Consider the following 21,802-nt stretch of genomic DNA (forward strand, 5'->3'; position numbering starts at 1 on the left):
ACTATCAGCTGTGTATCCACCTGACTTCTGCACAACACAACTGATGGTCCCAACCCCATTTATAAGGCAAGAAATCCCACTTATTAAACCTGATAGGGCACACTTGTGAAGTGAAAACCATTTCTGGTGACTACCTCTTGAAGCTTATCAAGAGAATGCCAAGAGTGTGCAAAGCAAGAATCAAAGCAAAAGGTGGCTACTTTGAAGAACCCTAGAATATAAGACATATTTTCAGTTGTTTCACACTTTTTTGTTAAGTATATAATTCCGCATGTGTTAATTCATAGTTTTGATGCCTTCAGTGTGAATCTACAATTTTCATAGTCATGAAAATACAGAAAACTCTTGGAATGAGAAGGTGTGGCCAAACTTTTGGTCTGTACTTTGTGTGTCTCTCTCTCTCTCTCTCTCTCTCTCTCTCTCTCTCTCTCTCTCTCTCTATATATATATATATATATATATATATATATATATATATAGTTTAAAAACTGGCATGAATTCATAATTATTGCTTATGGCTAAGCATATGAGACAAGACCTACACAATCCCAGTGATGAATTCAGAACATGTCGTCATAATTTTTATTTTATTTTTTTAATTATTAATACATCTTTTTCAGGATCTCGTTGGAAGGCTATGAGTAATTCTGAAAAGCAGCCATACTATGAAGAACAGGCACGGCTGAGCCGGCAGCACTTGGAGAAGTATCCGGATTACAAATACAAGCCACGACCAAAACGTACTTGCATTGTAGAGGGTAAGAGACTTCGAGTAGGAGAGTACAAAGCTCTAATGAAGAACCGAAGACAGGATTCACGTCATGGATATGTTCTCCCGTAAGTGTGAAAGATGTAAGAATTCCTGCATCAGCCCCAGTTACAGGGAAAATCTGCAGGAAAAAATGTAATGTTAAAATGACCCCTAAAGGTCTATTATGACCTCATAGTGGAACAGTATTTAAAATTAAAAAGAATAAAGTAAAATTTAAAAAAAAAAAACTACTATGTTCAGTTGAAGAAAAAAAAAAATCTGAGAAATGTGTAAGACTAAGGCCCCATGAGCCAGTAATGCAGCGCTAAAGCGGTTCTTCCCTCAGCACTTTGAACAGAAGGTTCACAGCGTGTCAGCGCTGCGGTATTTACCTCAAAGTGGGCATGGGATTTGCATGAATCCCATCCACTTTGCAGATACTGTAAAACGCCGCGTTTTTTTTCCGCCGTGGGCAAATCGCGGCATTTCTGGCCCGTTGGGCCCCGGCCTTAAACAGACTTGTTTCCCCTTCGTTTTTGTTGACAATTTCTCGGATATTAAAATAAAGAACATGCATAAAAAAACAACTAAAAATAAAGCCCTATTTATCACCTAAAGAGTCACAAATGATTTGAATAACCCAAAGTTAAAAAAATAAAAAATGTTGGTCCTCAATATTGCATGTACAGAAGAAAAAAAAACAAAAACTAAAATGTGTCAGGTCCTGAACCAGAGAAAATGTCCCGACTCTGAAGTTGTTTAAATACTGTAAGATCTATTACTTTCTCAGGCCACCATTTAATAATAGATAGTTGCCAGTTGTGTATGGGTTTTCTTTTCAGCATTCACCTCATTTACATCATAGGCAGGGTTATATTAGAAGAAATACCTCTCTTTATAATGTTGCATAACTCCCATTATTGCATCCACTAATGACAAAAAGGGATGTCAGTATATCTATCCCCCTCTCCCTTCAATGAGTCAGCTCATTGCTTCCTATAGCCATAAGACTGCTGTGAAGCAGGTCACTAAATTGCTGAGGAAAAGCTGAGGCAAGATGGCAGCCCCAGTGTACAGAAAATAAAATAACTCTACTATCAGAAAACGTATGTCAATATCTGGTCATACATTCCCTTAAATCATATTTATCCTATGTATTATAAAGTTTACATCACAAATTGTACATTCTTCTAAAAATACTGTATCTGCGTGGGCACATTGCCCTATAAACATGAGCTCTTGGAGGCGGAAGTCTTCCATAATTGAGACATTTAATTAAAATAAATACAATAGGCTTTCCACATCTGTTGTACCTGGTCTAATGAAATCATTGCTGCATGGCATATCTTTTGTGTCCTTTCTAATTGAATAACTGCAGGGTACAAAAGGGAGAGCCAAGGAGATGTTATTTCATCAAACATTGCACAATAGAGGAACAGTTGTTTCTGAATTGGGCTGTCACTTTGTTAATAGATTATCAGCATGTTTGTTGAGCCTGCAGTGCAGGTTTTATAGGGCCTTTAAATTTTGGCCACTAGGTAAGCAGTCCACATACTGTAAGCAAAAGTATAAAGAAAATGTCACTGACACCCAGCATAGGACAGACGAATTGAGAAGATCTGAGAATATTCCTTCCTAGAAAGATCATTCACTCATGAAACATCATGAGATTAAAAGATTTCATATAGGTCTAGTGAATGAAAATCTCATATTCAGCCGGCTTCTTTCAATGCAAATACAGTGTGTTCCAGGCTCAAGTTTAAGTATCAAGTCCCTGGGGATCCCAGTGATAAGACACCAGTTGTCTCTTCTAGGAGATAAGTAGTGGGCAGCATGGCACTGATAACCACCTGTAAAGTGACAAGTTAACGTTTGCTGTAACTAGCTTTTCTGCTCACATTTAGTAGTCTGTGAAATGAAGTAGTGTAGAAAATGAGGATGAAGTTGTAACCATTCACTAGCTTAAAATTTTAGTTTTTTCGATGGTCTTAAAATTCAAGACCATGAAAGCGCTAATAAATAAATATATATTTATATTACGTCAACATTTGAGAAAAGACATGGACCGCACATCCTAGTATTGTATATTGATCTATGCTTTTCAGCAAAACCTACAAAAATGAACACTAGGTGCATGTTGATCAAGGTGTATTGGCTCACTAGCCATTTCACGAGTACCCCTGTATAGTGGCTCCCTACTCTACTGGGTGCAGTTCCACACGGCATCCACCACTACACTCCAGCAACACTCCTGCTGCCAGGCTTTGGGCCATACGAGTACAGTTACAGCACCACAGCAATGGCAGACACCCTGTAGCACTGCACCATGAGAACAGTATATTGTTAGTTACATGCTATACATATACATTTTTATGGTATTTAATTTTTTTTTTTACCTTCTTTGTAGATCTCAAGGGTCATTGGCAAGTCCTCCATCACCATCTGGATTTCAATCCCAGTCTCTGTCAGGAATGTCTCACCTTTCCACTCCTGATATGTACCAGAGCAAGGACAGCAACATGCCAGTAATCCTCAGTACCAGGAGCCTTCATAGTGAGGATCCAATAGTGCATGTGCCACGCATGCCGGATCTCTGCAGTGACTCTGAAGACTCTATCAAGAGTGAAGGGGAGCTCGTAGTTATAACTGATTAAGACAAACCATGGCATCCTTGCTGGTGTTATGTACATAATGACATGTATTGTACCCCTTTTGCAGAGGGACAATGGAAAAGACTCTGTTTTTTCCAGCTCTCTGTCATTGTCTGTTCTGCTTAGACAGGGTATATGTTCACATACTGCAAACTGTAACCTTAACATACAAGTAATATCACATGAAGCTGGACTAAAATTTTATGGAATGCTTTTGCACTTTTAGAATATTTCTGGTCACAAAGCAACTCTGCTTATTGTGAAAGCAAATGTGCAGCATTGGTAAAGTGATATTGTGTTGCTGTGCACCTGACAATTCTTTTTCTCTTGCAAATAGGGCAAGATCTATCTCCAGTAAGAAAGGGGTTCTATATATTATCTGTATTTTGTCATAGTTTTGACACTTGCATTATGTGCAAATGAATAAAAGACCAATTCAGCAAGCATTTTAGTAGTGTAAAAAATGACCACCACCGCTGTTAATGGTAGAAGAGCAGTGACCTAGTGAATGCAGATATTCAACAAAGTCTTCAATCTGCTTTCTGTAAATGGCAGGCAACATTGGCGAGATGTTTATAAATGGCAGATACAGAAGTCTCAAACTTACAAAGCCTAATTCACACATTTCTGGAAACTGTGATGACAACTTCAACAGGGACTCTTAGCTAAAATCTGGTTTGTAGCAGTTGCTGTTGTATATTACAATGGCCCTATTTGGTTGTGGGGTCACGGACAGCGGTGTGCAATCATTATTTTACATCTCCATAGTGCCTTATTGAATGTACTGAAGGGATATAACCTAAGAACCCATAATTCTCATACCTCATAAGAGACACAATAGATATATCTATATATAAATGTATGTATATTTTTATACCTCTGTAAATATAGGTCATAGAGCTGATGGATTTTTTTTTTTTTTTTTATTTTGATAAAGAAACAGAAAATAACTTAAATCTGAAATTTCTCTAGTTATCGGTTTACTGTACAATAAAAAATAAAAATAAACCGTCTACATTTTGTGTGAAATCCAGCTGTGGTTTTCTTTTTGTGTGTGGGTTATATTATTTGTTTTTTTTTTTTTTTTTAACTTCCATTCTGCAGTAATAGGTTCCTCTTTTTGATTCTAAAAGGACAATGCAAGACCATTGAGCCAGAAAATATTGTCCTGCATGTGTGCTATATTTTAACATGTGCCCCTCTTCACTCTTGGCGATATCTCGCATTGGCCCCATCTTCCCAATGCTTGCCACCGAACGTCCCTCCAAGTAATCGGTCTTCTGTTGTATTGTACACCTCCCTGCTCCCACATGCTGCAGTAGAACATCCATTCATGTTAGTTCCAGCTCTGCCTCTAAGGGTGAATTCACGCAGAGGAAAATGGCACTGAATTTGGTGTGAAATTTCAGCACTGAAAAAAAAGCCTCCCATTGACGTCAGTGGGTTCCTTTTTTTGAGCAGAGGCATTGCTTTCCTAATTACATCCTGTAAAACAGATTTGCATATTCCCCAGAATCCCCCAGTGGAATGAAAAATGTCTTGTAAGGCTCCATATGACTGCCAAGGCTCCTTAATTGGGCTTTTCAGGGGGTTGGAGGGGGCTTCAACTTGCCGCTCCTACCTGTGCATATCAGCTCCATGTAAAGAGATGGTCACCATCTCTTTACATGGAGCTGGGGAGGCTGCTTCTCTGGCATCCCCCTCTTTACAAGGCTGAAGCTCTGATCATGGGTCCTTCTGTTCCAATCCTGGCTCCTGCTCATTGCTCTGCAGGAGCTGGGATCAGTAAGTAAGGCCGCAGGCCCGCGAACCCCACAAACTCCACGATCATTATACTCTGGGGGGGGTCTTTTCATAACACTACATCACCAGAAAAATAATGAAAATACAGCTTGTACAAAGTGAAGACAAAAACTCCAAAAATCGCCAAGTCATTAGAACAAATCTTCACCAGGAAGGGAATGAATAAGCTGTGCGAGCGTATATCAGGGTACACCCCAAATTTAGAGTTTACAAGAGAAAATACACTGGAAGAGACCCCCCCCCCCCCCCCAATCATAGGAGCTACTGGGGAAATAGTAGGGAGTATGTTCTGCACAGCTTACATATTCACTCTTCACGTCTGCAATACTAATGCTCAATACTCCCCTTAATTAATTCTTTGAGGGGTGCAGTTTTCACAATGGCGTCATCCCTTAGTGGATTCCACTTTTCTGGTACTTTAGAGGCTCTGCAAATATGACATGGTGTCTAGATACCAAACATCTAAGACGGTGCTCCAAAAGTCATATAGTACTCCTTCACATCTGCGCCCTTCTGTGTGCCCAAACTGCAGTTCATGCCCACATATATGACACTGGTGTACCCAGGATAACCTACTTAATGTTATCTGTGGGTATAAACTCAGGGGTGAACCTTCCCCTTTCGCCGCCCGAGCTAACTGCAGAAAGCCGCCCCCCCCCCCCCTGCCGGAGGAGGGGGCGGATCGGGGGTGTGGCCGAGTGAATGGGCGGGGCTTAGCCTTGTTCGCCGGCAGAGAGTAGGCCCGGAGACTGCCTGCTCTCTGCCTTAGCGTGAGGGGAGGCTGCTGGAGCAGCACTGCTCCAGTGGCCTCCCCAAACCACCGCTCGGTGATAAGCCAGTCCAGGACAGCTTGTCCTGGACTGGCTTAGGTTAGCAAAAATGCCGCCCTCCCTGAGGCCCTGGCATAGTGCCGCCTGAAGCGCTCGCTTCAGGTCGCCTCATGGGAGGTGCGGCACTGTATAAACTGCTGCTTGGGTCAGCTGGTACAGAAGGGAAGGAGTGATGGAGTGATTTGGTTTTTGGCTCACAGATTAAACTAGTTCAAACGTAAAAACCTGGTTTATTTTGGTCCTGAAAAAAACGCTTCCTAATTAGGAAGCGGTTTTTTGACCTTGAGGCGTTTTTTGGAGCTTTTTCTGCAGCATTTTTTGGTAAAAACTGCTTCAGAAAACGCCAGGCCGTTTTCCCCTCCCCTAAAGTGAATGGACTGTAGAAAAAAAAAAAAACGCTAGGCGTTTTCAGTCAGTTATTTTGCAAAAAAACGCTAGGCGTTTTTCGCCTCCCATTCACTTCTATTGCTTTCCTTAGGCGGAATCCACCTGAAGAAAGGTCATGTCGCTTCATTTTTCTGATTTTGAGGCGAAATCTGCTGTCAAAATCTGCCTCATTGCCCCCGTGTGAATCGTTTGGTTTTTGGACACCATGACATTTTTGTAGATCTCCTTAAATGCCTGTAAAGTGGAATCCCCTGATATGTGACCATGTTTTGGAAACTACACCCCTAAAGGATTTTATCTCGGGTACAGTGAACATTTTTAACCCCAAAGTGTTTCTATAATTTATTTTCCAGAAATGAATACACAGATGATAATGATAGAAGAAAATGTTAATTTTTCCAGGGATACGTAATTTCAGTGCGTAATTTGTTGTGCCCGGTTTGTATCAGAGATGGAGGGCTCCAAAACCTGCTGTGCCCAGGATACCTGCTTCCCAGTTTTTGGAGTTTGTGTCTCTGCTGAGACAAGCTGGGTGCAACATATAGAGCACTGAAATGGTGCATCTATGGAAAAATTGCAATTTTCATTTTTCAGCTGCACATTTATTTCTGGAAATTAAATTAATGCAACTCTCAACTTCATAAACCTCTTGAGGGGTATAGTATCCAAAATTGGGTAACATGGGGTCACATGTCTACAGATTCCACTTTACTGGCAATTCAGCGACTCTGCAAAAGTGGCATGTCCAAAAACCAAAATAGCGCTCCTTCCTAGCTGTGCCCAAACAGCAGTTTATACCCACATATGGTATTAAATACATTATCCTGGGTACACCAGTGTCATACATGTGGGTATAAATTGTTATTTGGGCAAACAGCAGGGCATATGAAGGAGCACTAGGTGCTTTTGGATTGCAAATGTTGGTTTTTAGACATCATGTAAAGTTTACAGAGTCCCTAATATTGTACTACAAATTGGGGTCACTTCTTAGGTAAATCCAATTTACTGGCACCTAGAGGGCTCTGCAAAAACAAGATTGTGTCCAGAATGTCCCTCTAAATCTGTACTCCAAAAGCTAAAAAGTGCAGTGCTCATTCACTTTTGAGCCCTGCTGTGCACCCAAGCAACAGTTTACACCCATATACACAACTTTTTTCTGCCCAAAAAAGACCCCTTAATAGTTTTAGAAGTGCGTGTCTCTGATGACATAAAGTGGGTGCAGTGAAGTGACAGATTTCTATAAAAATTTCAAATTTCACTTTCCACATTCATTTATTCTCAAAATAATACCTTGAGAAATTCCTTGAGGGGTATAGTTTCTAAAAAGGGTCAGTTTTGGAGTGTTTCCATTTTATTGGTACTTTAGGGGCTCTGCAAATGCATCATGGCACCTGAAAACTATTCCAGCAAAATCTGCCCTCCAAAAGCCAAATAGCGCTCTTTCCATTCTGAGACAGAGCATTTCACGTTTCAAAAATTGCAATTTTTTTTCCCAAATTTCTTATTTTCTTTAATAAATAAATGCAAAAACATTGATCAATGTTTACCACTAACATGAAGTACAATGTGTCACGAAAAAACAATCTCAAAATCACTTGTTTATGTTAAAGGCTCTCAAAGGTATTGCCATACAAAGTGACATGTTTTGATAAATGAAGCCCGGTCCTTAAGTGGTTAAGCAGCCCAAACCCTGGACTGCCCTGCTATATGGAGTGGACCCTGCTCGCTACTTTACAATCCAGCAAACCAGCCACTTCACTGCCACCATATATATCTGTAAACATCTATAACATTATTTACTTCAGTTCACACAGACACACCACTATAATATTGCCACAAACATGGCCTCTGTTCCACAAATGGAAAATTGGACTACTGTGTGGCACAGTCTCCAGGATTTGCTGTTTTTCTTCTTCCAGTAGCAGGTTGTGCACTTCACTGCATAATCCTACAAGTGCAATGGTTGCTTACATTAACTATCAGGGCCAAAGCGCCTTGGATGGATGACAACTGAAAGCTGGATGAGCAACTTCCTCATTTTACTTTTCCACCACTTTAGATACATTGAATTGTTCAGTCATAACTCTTGAAGAGGCGCTGCAGGAGCCAGGTTATCTCCCTGACTTTGGCGGGACCCTTTAGACCCACACTTTATACTCGTGCACTGCTGGTACTTTCTTTAGTATTCTATATTAGCACACATTCCACCACAATTGAATTCTCTCGATTTACACTCACTTCCATGTGTACGAGCACACTTATATACCACCCTTAATAAAAATCAGGCCTCAGATACATTTTTTATTATTAAATTTATTAGATTTCACCTTTATCACAACGCAGTTGTTAGACTTAGTTAATGTTTTTGTTCCTGTTTAATTACAATCATAACTCCCAACTTTACCAGATTCAGTGGGATAGTCCCAGATGTTGGGCGCTGTGCCACTGTCCCAAATTCAGAGACAGATAGGTTTGAATACAATGACCAAGCAGGAAGTCGTCATCTCACTGCACCATGATTCCCCCCTATCGCTGCTCTTGGTGGCTTGGACGTAGACTGGCGTGATGTAGTGACGTCATCACAACAGACGCTCCAACCAGCTGAGAGCAAACACCTATGAACCTCCAGGGGAATGGGGTGGGGTGAGTATTACCTTCTTTTGCACTTTATTGTGTGAAGCCTAAGCAGGAATTATAATGTGTCGGGGCCACAAGTGGGAGCATAAGGTGGGCATTATACTGTGTAAGAGCATTTAGGTGACATTATGCTGTGTTAGCTGCGTGCACTGCAGAACTTGTTTATCTTTCTGTCCTCTGAAAATTGGGAGGTAAGTTGCTTTAGCAAAATCATACAAAATAAGCTTCCATTTAGGCACATACTGTTTTCTGTACAAAACTAATGAAGAGATACTCACCACTTCTTTCCCATTTGTTCCAGCAGTGGGCCTCTGGTATTCTTTTCCAGTCTCCCATTCCGGAGTTTAAGAGATGATGTGAATGGGCCCTCGTATGGCCACTGCAGAGAATCACTGTCCTCTGTGGTGACTAGCAGTAGTCGGTCATATCATCTCTACTGCGCCCAAACCTTTGCAGCGTTCACATAATCGACTGCCACATGTAACCTCTGAGGCCAGTGACTGGATGTAACAGTCACGTGAGGGGCCATTTACATCATCTCAGAAGTGCTGTAAAAGGAGACCAGAACAGACCACTGGAGACCTGTTGCTGGAGGGGGAAAGAAGAGGTGCGCATCACTCCAGTTTTCATTTTAATCAACTGGCTGCCCTTTACGTTTTTTCCCTTTTCCTGGAAAACTCCTTAAGGCTGAGGCTCGACTATGCGGAAACGCAGCTTTTTTTGTTGCAGATTTTGCTGCGGTTTTTTGAGCCAAAGCCAGGAGCGGCTACAAGAGGAATGGGAGATATAAGGAAGTTACTTATACTTATCTCTTCTGCCCAATCCACTCCTGACTTTGGCTCAAAAAAACGCTACAAAATCTGCAACAAAAAAAGCTGCGTTTCCGCAGTGTGGGGCTTCAGCCTAAGGCTAGAGACCCACATTGTGTACATGTGCAGCATGTTACAGTATCTGTAAAGTGCAGAGAAAAATGCTGCGATTTCAAAAACGCTTTCCGTATAGGTATAATAGAAGCAGAAGGTCTGCAGAGGAAAACTTTGTGGACTTTCTGTGAAAAGGTGCAGGAAAAACCAAAGAATTGTAAACAACATGCCCCTAGTATTGTACTGCACCCGCAACTTGGGGGCCACAATTTTTGCGCTTGAATTTTACAAAGTGATAGACTTGAATGCATGAGCATATTTGTTAACAGTAGAAAACAGAAGGCCCCATGTTGGAGAAAAGCAGCTTTTTTTGCTACAGATTTTGCTGGGAAATGGGAAATATATAGCAAACACTTAGGGTATGTTCACACAGAGTTTTTTGCAGGTGGATTTTGACACGGAAAGCACCTCAAAATCTGCCTGCAAAAAAGGCTTCCATTCATTTCAATGGGAGTCACTAGCTTTTTTTCCCACTAGTGATTTTTCTCAATTAGCAGGAAAAAGAAGCAACATGCCCTATCTTCCTGTGGATTCTGCAGCTGACTCAGCAATGCGAGACTCACTCCCGATTAGGCCCATTCAGTTGGGCCTAATCAGGAGCGGGATGCCGATGCACTGCATCGGTATCCTGATGCAGCTAGCCGCATGGAGAAATCATACTGCGGAAAAGTATTCCACTGCGTGAACTAGCCCTTATACTTCTCCCTTCTGCTCAATCCACTCCTGATTTTGGCTAAAAAAAAAAGCAGCAAAATCTGCAGCAAAAACAGCTGCTTTTCTGCAACATGGGGCCTTCTGTTTTCTACTGTTACCAAAATTGCTCAGTTTGCAAAATCCAAGCACTAAAACTGTGGTCCCCAAGCTGAGCGTGCAGAACAATACTAGTGGCAGGTTATCTACAGTTCTACACACATATTCATTCTTCTACACTTGTGTACAGCTACAACCTTAGGCTAAGACCCCACAGGCCGTAAACACAGTGATAAAGCGCTGCGGGAAGAACCGCTGCGTGATCGCATTGCGGTTCTTTCTGCAGCGCTTTGAAGAGAAAGTTCACAGAGTTTTCCTCCGCAGACTGTCTTTTACATTATATCTACGGGAAAGCCGCCGGCGTTTCCGTAAATATAATTGACATGCTGCGATTTGCAAAGCCGCAACGCAACGTGTTCGCGCTGCAATCTTTTCCGCAAAGTAGGGATGGGATTCGCATGAATCCCATCCACTTTGCCAGCACTGTACAACGCCGCGATTTTTCCTTGGGGTCCCGGCCTTAGGGTCCATTCATGCATAGTTTTCGGTGCTGATTTTGATGCTGAATCTGCGTCAGAATCCACATAGATAAAAAGCCTCCCATTGACTTCAATGAAAAAAGGAACCCATTAAAGTCAAAATCAGCGCCAAAAAACTCTGTGTGAGTGCACCCTTAGAGATCTCATTTTTAGCACTTGTGTTTTACAACTGGCAACACTTTAGGTTCTGGTTATATAAAAGCAGGCTATAGAAATTGGGAAAAAAATCTTCATATTATTATTAAAAGGGAGTTAACAATTGACCATGTAAGGATATTTTGCATGGCGCTGTCTCAGTGGATATGAATCTACGACACTACAGATTGCAGTAAATTATAGAGTTATTTGACAATACAGTTCACAAATGGCTGCCTGATATGGATAGTTCTTTTTTACAATTTAATCAGACTTTGTTTTCGTATTGTATCTATATCTGTATTGCTGGTTTTGAAATGTTGCAGAAATATAGATCATATAAAATGGAACATGCTTCTATGGGTTAAAAATTATATCCATGCAAAAAAAGTATAAGCATGCACATAAAAAAACAAGTAAAAAACAAACAAAACCATTGAAATGTATTGGAAACTTTTTTTTTTTTTTTTCAATTAAAACACTGAATTATTTTGGATCTTTAATATACATGCATTCCTAAAAGGAACTTGCTACAAGAAGCTGTATAAGGCAGGGGCCCCATGTAGTGTAAATGCCAAGGTTTGGCCATAGCAGATCGCAGCACAAAAAGTGTGGCATTTTACAGTACCTGCAAAGTGGATGGGATTCTGGCTAATCCTATCAACACATTGCAAAAAAAATATCCACAGAGGAAATGCTGCAATTTCAAAAACACCGGCATTTTCCGTATAGGTGTAATAGAGAAAGAAAGGAAAACTCTGCGAACGTTCGGTGAAAAGCGCTGCAGAAAAAAACGTGGGGCCTTAGCCTAATACTGAAAAGATCATTTCAAGCACAGACCACTCAGAGTCCCAGGACCAGCTTCAGACATTTGGTGACTACTTACTAATAGAGATGAGCGAACACTGTTCGGATCAGCCGATCCGAACAGCACGCTCCCATAGAAATGAATGGAAGCACCTGTGACGCTGACTTTGCTGGCGGCCAGCCGGCGTCACAGGTGCTTCCATTCATTTCTATGGGTGCGTGCTCTTCGGATCGGCTGATCCGAACAGTATTCGCTCATCTCTACTTACTAACAGTTATCAAGGATAGCAAGTAATACTGCTCAGCAGTCAACACATATATTAGGCAGGTAAGGTCTTGAAAATGGAAAAGGCCTCTTCGGATTACTGACAAGCATGTCCTCAAGTATTATAGTATAATTCTACAGATATACTGTGACAGTCCTGCACCCTCCACATTGAGCTATATAAGCTTGATGAGTATATGAATGGACTTCTACATTGTAAGAAATCACAATGCAGATAGAGCCTTGTAATGGGCCCACTTAGCTTTGTCCATTTAATATTATTTGAGGCTCACTGAATGTAAACAGAGCCTCCATTTTCATGTATTGTAGTGGAGGGGTTAATAGCCCTACTTAGGGGGGTCTAGGGGACTAGATCCTTTTTGCTGGTTTCAGCTGAGGCTAGACACTGTGGAAAAACTGCATTTTTAGAGCTAAGTTCGTCATGGAAAATATAAAGGGAGCACTTATATTTCTGTGTTCTGCTTTTGGTTTAGGGTAAAAATATCTGCAAAATCTGCAACAGAAAAATATGGCTTTTCTGCAACATGTGAACTTAGATTGCAATGTGTTTTTTTTGAATGGGAGTGAATGGGTAGTGAATGGGAGCTATTCTCATGACAGTCTGTGGCCTGTCAAAATAAAGGCCATGTCCTATTTTCAGCCGTTTTCACGGATCCCTCCATACACTGAGATGTAAGGGGGATCCATGAAAACGGGTGCGCCTCAGGTACAAGAAAAAAGGATGTTTTTCAAGGCTTTCCTGCGCCACTGTTGTTCATCCAGCCTTAGAGAGGAAGATGTATTCATATACCATGTGATAGAGAGTATATTAGGGGGATGTAACATCGTGGTCTAGAGTAAAATTAGGAGTTAGTTTCAGCATAATGGTGTAGGTTTTGTTAGGAGGTGGCAATATATTGTCCAATGGAACAATAAGCAGACAGTGAGCTGGTATTCCAGGATATATTGGAAGGAGGGTAATATATTCTTTACTTTTATACTTGGTTGTTTGGTGTTGTGGCTTATAGTTTAAAAAATTACAGCTATTCACACATCCGCCGTTTACAAATGTCTGCTGTCCGTGCTTTCTTTGGACAGCACGCGGGTCTATTGATTTTAAGTGGATGTTTGCTCCTCTGAAGACTTTTTCAGTCTGTTTTGCAAAAAAGCGGCTCAAACGTGGACAAAATACATCCATAAAAATACTAGGATTGTGCTGTCCATAGAGAACACATATGTGACCATGAATCACGGATGCGGGAATAAGCCCTAAGTGTAAATGGCTTCTATACATAATCATTGCTTAATAATAATAGATTTTATCTTTATGTGTATTCTTTAAAGAAGGACTGTCACTATACTATGTAGCACCATATGTGAAAGTCTATTCTCCCGTTATTCCAAACAACACAAAAAAAATGTAAAACTTGTTGTATTCATAAGAGGAGCGTTCTCCTGCCCTAAGGGCTAGTTCTCACGGGGTTCCGCATGAACACATTCCATCGTGGCTTTCCACTCCGGATTAGGCCCAAATGAATGGGCCTAGTCCATAGGGTGCTGTTGTGAGATGGACACCGCAGCTGAATCAGCCGCGGAATCCACCTGAAGAAATGTCAGCCCGCCTCTTTTTTCCGATAGTGGGAACAAACCGCTAGCGGAAGAAAGAACGTTAGTGGTCTACATAGACCTCTATTGTGAGGGGGCGGATTTTGAGGCGGATTCCGTGTCAAGATCCGCGCCTTCTTGCCCCGTGTGAACTAGCCCTAACTCTCACAAGTGCCTTCAGTGGTCACAAGATGTGGAAGAGCTTTCATAATGAATACACCGGATTCATCTCAGTCATACTCTTTGACAGTTCCTATTATCCAAATGGAACAATATTTTTTTTCTGTTCTGTTTGGGTTCATTGTCCCTATATTATGCTTTCCTTAAGCCCGGTAGCGCAGTTACAGACAGATCCTTTTAAAAGGCCAAGTTCACTAATGTTCAAGAAAAATCCAAGTTGGATAGCAATAAGATACCACATTTCCAATCATGTGAATGGTATTCCATGGAAAATTTGTAAATTTTTTTGTGAAATATGCTTTTGTGTAGGTTCTCCTAAGAATGAGTGTCACAATAGCAGAAATATCACATTGGGACCAAGTTGCCTTTGGCATGGCCAGCTTTTCAGTGAACACTCCTTTCTAAAAAAAAAAAAAAAAAAAAGCTACATTTCACTTGTAACCTACAATAGAATGTATACAGTTCTATCGTGAATGTAATTGTTCTAAGAATCGTATTATACTTATGTTACGTTTGCAAAACTGAGCAGCATTTCTATGGTGGACCCTCCAATTATTAGCCAATATAGTGTCATTGATCCACTGTTAGTGTTTACGTGGGGAGCGCATTGTAGACTTTCCAGGACATCCAGTTTTTGCTTTAGTTTCCAGTGATCGGTCTTTACTTCCCATTCCACTGTGGCTTTACACGAAAGTATTGTTGGAACCGTAACATAGCATACCTGATAAAAAAGAAAAGAAAATGACTCAACTACTAATAAAACCTCTAGAATAGTAAAAAGAAGGAAGTCGAACAAAATATAAGACAGCAACAATGTAATAATGGTCATGAACTGCAGTCGCTTGCTACAATGTATAGGTAGAGAACATATTCTGGAATTGGAGACTACAGCCAGTCAATTCTATAAGAAACTGTGCCAGTCTTAGGGCCCCTTCACACGGCGAAAGTGCTCGGCTCATTCCGAGCCGTACACACGGGCGCTTCTAAACACTTCCCATTCACTTCAATGGGAGCGCGCGTAAAGCCGGCTCTGCTCCCATTGAAGTGAATGGGAAGTGTTTAGAAGCGCTCACGTGTACGGCTCGGAATGAGCCGAGCACTTACGCCGTGTGAAAGGGCCCTTAGATGATTGGGATAAAGGTCAAATATATGGTTTATTATGAATAGGTATCCCCCGTAGCATTACTGAGGACTATGTCTACTTGCTCCCAAAAAAAGCATTCTCAGGAAAGCACATATTGGTTGAATGGCATCAGGACTGTGGCAAATCCATTTTCAGATGGCTATTTGCAAATTCTGACAGATCCCAATGCCTTTAATAAGGCCTGTTGTGTTTCCATTAAAGTTTCCGTATTTTTGTCAGTAAGAATGGCACTGCAGAATAAAATATTCTTGCTTTCAAAAATATCAAAAGCCCCCCAAAATTAGTAATGCAATTGTGAAGAGACCATTAATTTTTCTTACTACACTGTGTACAGTTCAAGCACTTTAGAAAATGGAATTTAGCCTACTTGTTTAGATTGTTGGATGTATAGGTAATATTTTACTAAATCTATATATATTTGACAAGTTGCATTTGTTAACATTAACATACCAAGCAATAATATAGAGTAAGTTCACAGAGTTTTTTGGTCAGGGTTTTGAGGCCTTATCCATCTCAAAACCCTGACTAAAAAGACGGGTTCCATTGAAATCAATGGGAGCCGCTCAGGTCTTTTTTCCGGGAGCCATTTCTTCCGGCTCCCGGAAAAAAGAAGCAAGATGTTCATTCTTCAGGCCGAGTCGTCTCACGATTCTGCCTGAAGACACTCCCTCCTCCAGACTAGGCCCATTCATTGGGCCTAATCCGGAGCAGAGTGCGCGGCTGGATGCCGATGCAGTGCACCGGCTTTCAGCCGCAGCTACCCGGAACCGCAGCGACCTCCGCCTCAGGTTCCGATCCAAAAAACCCTGTGTGCACTTACCCTTAGAGTACTGTTTATTGAGAATAACAATACATTTGAGCATCATATTACAGTCAAAGTTTATGTTGTGCAAACTCTATGTATCTTAAGTTTTTTTGTAATGCATTTTTTAGTGCATTGACACTTACTGTGCAAAGTTAAAGTCAATGTCTGAAAATCTGTGCTGAATGAGAGCCCATAGACCCCAGAAGTAGTGTGATGCCTGGAAAAAAAATGGATTGATTACAAATGGTGATACATTGTGTTCACAAACTGTAAAGAAGTTGTCCATGGACCAAAAAGAATATTTTGTAAATATGATTAAGGGAGTGTTCAGACTACCGTCATTGTCAGACACGTAGTGTCCACTGCTAATGTCTGTTCAAAATCTCGCATGGACATTAGCAGCGGACACTAGCTGTGTCCGTGACATTTTTCATTCATTTAAATGGCGATCGGGTGCCTTCTTTTACAGTCCGTCTCTGTCCTTAACTGTCCGTTCCTAAAGATGTCCGACTTTTCAAGTGGACAGCAAAACCCAACATGTGAAAAATGTCACGGACACAGTTAGTGTCCGCACCTAATGTCCGTGCAAGATTTTGAACGGACATTAGCAGCGGACACTCCCTGTCGGACCATGACGGTAGTGTGAACGGCCCCTAATTTGATAAATGTAAATAGAAAAGCCGCACCAAAACTGCTTCCCCTCTGTGTGTCAGTAAGTGCTCACTAATGTACATGAAGAGTGTAGCTGTCTATCTGTTTCAGTTCATAAACTAAGCTAGCTTTATTCTCGGTCTTTGAGGTTGGGTCCCCATGTTTTGAAAATCGTAGCATGTCAATTATACCTACGGAAACGCTGGCGGTTTCCCTTTAGGTATAATTGAACCAGATAGTCCACATTTGAAACCTCTGCAAACTTTCTGTGAAAACTGCAGCATGAAAAACCATAAAGCTTTGCTACTGGCTACTGGCTACTGGTAGGGTAGACCTGCACTCTGATATCCTGAGAACATTGGAGTTTTCATAGTTATACAAAATAAACTTTGTTTGTCCCTGGAGAACCATTTAAATATGTCAGAAAATAGTGGCATAGTAGAGATCACCAGTTATTTTCATCTTTAGGCCAAGGATCCATGTAGAGGGCCACAGCAAAGGAGCGATGCAGGAAAAACCAGAGCAGCAACACATTATGGTTTTTCCCGCAACACTTTCAAAGAAAGATTTCCTCTCATGTCTTTGTAGGATGGGAGGAAATCCATGCAAACACAGGGAGAACATACAAACTCCTTACAGATGTTGTTCCTGGCAGGATTTGAACCCAGGACTCCAGCACTGCAAGGCTCCAGTGCTAACCACTGAGCCACCATGTTGCCCCTGTTTTATTACATTTTGCCACATTATGGCACAACACTAATATTTGCTTTTTGCTGATACAATTCCTGGCATTGGGCTTGTACTGTGAAGTATTATCTTTAGTATTGCAGCTGCGCTGTATGATTTAGGTCTGTGTTTTTGGCCCGTAACTGGTTTGTCTCTTCTCATCAAACAGTCACGTTCATGGCTAGGCTAGAACTTACTCACCAGTGCAAATTGGTCAACTTGAATGTAAAGATCCTCCACTTCTTTGTCATGCGGATCTCCCTCTTCTCCCTTCAGCCTTCTGCAGGCACCCAAGTAATGCCTTAACCATTCCAGTTGAGTCTCTCTGTCAGGAAGCAATCGGTAATCTGGCTCTCTCACTCCTAGAAATGCAGGCAGAAGTATAACTATTATCTATTTTACATCGAATACAATACTGCCTTTACAACTATACATTGCAGTGTAACTCCTTAACATCTCAGACTAGTTTATGGCTTAACATGCTTCTCCAAAATGCTATTATTTTGTGTTAAACTTCAGTAACCATACCAATACAGTATCTGCACTGAAACTGCAACTTCAGCCACCTCTTATGTGACCTCTCTTTTAAGACCTGCACCCCCCTCATACCTCCATTATATTTTCAGCCTACAGTGGCCATAGTCTGCAGTCCTATAATGAGCAGCCTATGACTGTCTGCTTAACAGAAATGAATTATGCAGTGTGTGCGCTCCATCTGTTAGGATGGTTACATAGATGCTTATATAGCACTGACCTATTATGCATCTTCCTGGGCACTGTAGTTTTTTTATTACTAAGTTTCTAAGTATAAACTTACTATAAGTTTACTAGCCAGTAGTAGCGTAATACACTGCTGACACGTTTATGTTATCATTATCACTTTTTGTTTTTTTGTTTTCTATTACTGACTGTAATTTTGTTGTTTGCTTGTGTATTTGTATATTTATATAGTGTCCTGATGAAGACGCCCACCCGGTGTCGAAACGTGTAGCCTTTTATGTCCTTTTGAACCAATAGATTGAACTATTTTATCCCATTCTCTCTTGCTAGTATTCATTACTGGAGTACATTTTACCAGTAGCGCTCTACTATTTCTCGTTTTTTTGATATTGTCCTCCCAGCTCTTCAACCTATCGCTATCCAGGGGTACCTGCCCTTCTGCTTTTAAACAGGTTACTGTCACACCCATCTTTAAGAAACCTTTCCTCGACCCCACCTCTCCAGTCAACTGTTGCCCTATTTCACTGCTTCTGTATATCTCAAAAGTCCTTGACAAACACGTTCACCTTGAACTATCCTCCTATCTCTTTGATAGACTACAGTCAGTCTTCCGATCCCATCAATCTACAGAAACTGGAACTACTTTTATTTAAACTATAAAAAAAAATGTGTACATGCAGCCCACTCATATGTCCAAGGTGACAGGTGAAGATTAGTAGGGCCACACGGTGGCTGAGTGGTTAGCACTGCAGCCTTGCAGAGCTGGAGCCCTGGTGTTCAAATCCCGCCAAGGGCAAAAAAACATCTGCAAGGAGTTTGTATGTTCTCCCCGTGTTTGCATGGATTTCCATCCCATATTCCAAAGACATACTGATAGGGAAAAATGTACATTGTGAGCTATGTGGGGCTCACAATCTACATAAAAAAAAAAAAAAAAAAAAAAAGATTAGTATGTGTGCTACGCAGTAGCCTCCAGGGTCCTGCCTTGGATCAGCTTCAACACACGGTTGAGAGGGATTTAATTATATTATTTGACATCTCATATCAGGGTAGATGTGAAGACAATCTCACACTTAGAGAGAGAAGAGCCTGTAGACACTTACATGTCGACCAGAGTATTATCATCACAATGGAAGATAAAGGGGGAAAAGTGGTAATTTTGAACAAAATGGATTATAATGATGCTCTGAAAATTCTTAGTTACGAGTCTACCTATAGCGTTCTAGAACACGACCCTGTCACACCTATATTTCATGGGTTACCCAAAATACATAAAAACATTTTTCAATCCCCTTTACACCCTATAGTCTCTAGCAAATGCGTCAAAAACTCTGAGAGTTTTGACACTTTTCAGTGGCCTTCTAATTTTACCTGAGTTACCTGCGACATATGTGCCCTATATTGAAGTATACCCATGAAATTGCATTAGTAGCTTTACCACATCACTTGTACAGGTATACTATATGAATTTATCTTTGATGTTACTATCTGTTGAAGCACAATTTTGTATGTTTAAAAATGTTTTCTATTTACAGGTATGTAGTGCCCTCATGGGGGCGCACTTTTCCCCTTCTCTTACAAATCTGAGAATTGCATGGAGGGAGGAGAGCTTATTTATTCAGCCAAGAATCTGTTCTTGGAGGACATCCAATGGTATGGTCATTACATCATTGACCTACTCAATGTAGGTCAGCAGATATTGCAACAATACCTAAATTTAAGCTTAACCTTAAATATCCCCTCAGTATAGAGAAAAGTGTAATTTTTTGGGATGTGAGTTTAACAGAGGATGCAATGGATGGGATGGTATGTACAGCTTTATACCATAAAAAGTAGACAGACAATACCATCATTCATGCCACCAGTTGCCATCCCTATAGTAAAGATTACTTTGAAGTTATTAATAGAGATGAGCGAGTAGTACTCGATTGAGTAGGTATTCGATCGAATACTACGGTATTCGAAATACTCGTACTCGATCGAGTACCACTCGCTATTCGAATGTAAAAGTTCGATGCAGAACCAGCATTGATTGGCCGAATGCTATACAGTCGGCCAATCAACGCTGGTTCTTCTCCTACCTTTAGAAGTCTTCTGCATGCAGCTTCCCCGCGGCGTCTTCCGGCTCTTCATTCACTTTGCCAGGCATCGGGCCTGGGCAGAGCCGACTGCGCATGTCCGCTTGTAGTGCGGGCATGCGCAGTCGGTTCTGCCCAGGCCCGATGCCTGGCAGAGTGAATTCAGAGCCGGAAGATGCCGCGGGGACGCTGCAAGGAGAAGACTTCTCGGAGGATCCAGCCCGACCCTCACTCGTGCACTTGGTAAGTGTAATTTGATTGAATGTTGCCTACCCCTGAAACGAGCATTTTCCCCCCATAGACTATAATAGGGTTCAATATTCGATTCGAGTAGTCGAATATTGAGGGGCTACTCGAAACGTATATTGAACCTCAAACATTTTACTGTTCGCTCATCTCTAGTTATTAACATTGTTCACAAAAATTCACCACTACTTTATCCAGATGATTATATATGATATAATTATCTTACAAGAAGGTTGTCGGTTTGTGGCAAGACGTGGCAGAACCCTAGGCTCAATTATTTATCCTAGTTTGTTCGTAGAAAGGCTCCCTGTTGGTAATACCACATGGTTTGACACACACGGGTTCTACAAATGTGGAGCCTTTAGGTGTCTAGCATGTAAATTTGCCAAGAATTCAACGAATTTTATGAATAATGATGGGTCAAAATCGTATAGCATAAAAAATTACAACTGCAATTCCAAATATGTAGTTTATAGGATTTCTTGTACATCCTGTAATTTATATTATTATTATTATTATTATTATTATTATTATTATTATTCTAGTGGGTTCTACATTTGAATTTAATGGGTTCTCTTCAGTCACATGACCTCTGTCAGGTCATTGCACCAACTACTTTCTATACATCTCCATTCACGCGAATTCGTATTTTGCAGGGATCACACGACTTTGGTCAAGTGACTGCACAAACACCCAGTTTTCCTCACACATCTCTGTCCATGCAGTGGGTTGCCACCATGTTTGTGGGGTTAACTGACTTCCAGTATGGATATTATGGCAGTATTAACTGTGGGGGTTCTAAGGGCAATCCTCGAATTTTATTGTTCACAAGACAGATATGTCTCTTGATTTACACATATTTACATTGGCCCATGTTATTTCCAGTAGTGTGGCTGTTGATCGATTAGGATGCAATCTTTGAATTTATTATGTTGGATTTACATTATGTGCATTTTTTATTTTTATAGGTTATTAGTAGCTTTATCACATAGCATGCAAAACTGGCAGTGGCATGCAAAAGTTTCGACACCCCTGGTGAAAATGACTGTTATTGTGAACAGTCAAGAAAGTTGAAGATGAAATGATCTTTAAAAGGAATAACATTAAGGATTAAACACAATTGTCTATAATTTTATACAATGTTTGAGTACAAATTTAGAGTGAAAAAG

General features: G+C 40.9%; 2 protein-coding genes across 3 annotated transcripts in view; one reads left to right on the forward strand and one right to left on the reverse strand.

The window, feature by feature from the left end:
- Positions 1-4,306, forward strand: part of SOX13 (SRY-box transcription factor 13) — a 42,240-nt gene extending 37,934 nt beyond the window's left edge. For both annotated transcript variants that reach the window (XM_075264162.1, XM_075264163.1), the window contains 2 exons: positions 621-837; positions 3,159-4,306. In XM_075264162.1, coding sequence (XP_075120263.1) covers positions 621-837; positions 3,159-3,405 — 464 coding nt within the window. In that variant the 3' untranslated portion in view covers positions 3,406-4,306. The remainder of the gene's footprint in view (positions 1-620; positions 838-3,158) is intronic.
- A 4,445-nt stretch (positions 4,307-8,751) lies between these two features.
- The window catches only part of ETNK2 (ethanolamine kinase 2), a 43,152-nt gene continuing 30,101 nt past the window's right edge, over positions 8,752-21,802 (reverse strand). Inside the window, exons 6-8 of the mRNA XM_075264183.1 lie at positions 17,791-17,951; positions 16,356-16,429; positions 8,752-14,984 (exon numbers count right to left, since the gene is read on the reverse strand). Coding sequence (XP_075120284.1) covers positions 14,924-14,984; positions 16,356-16,429; positions 17,791-17,951 — 296 coding nt within the window. The 3' untranslated portion in view covers positions 8,752-14,923. The remainder of the gene's footprint in view (positions 14,985-16,355; positions 16,430-17,790; positions 17,952-21,802) is intronic.

This window comes from Leptodactylus fuscus, chromosome 2, assembly GCF_031893055.1.
Source record: "Leptodactylus fuscus isolate aLepFus1 chromosome 2, aLepFus1.hap2, whole genome shotgun sequence".
NCBI lineage: Eukaryota > Metazoa > Chordata > Amphibia > Anura > Leptodactylidae > Leptodactylus > Leptodactylus fuscus.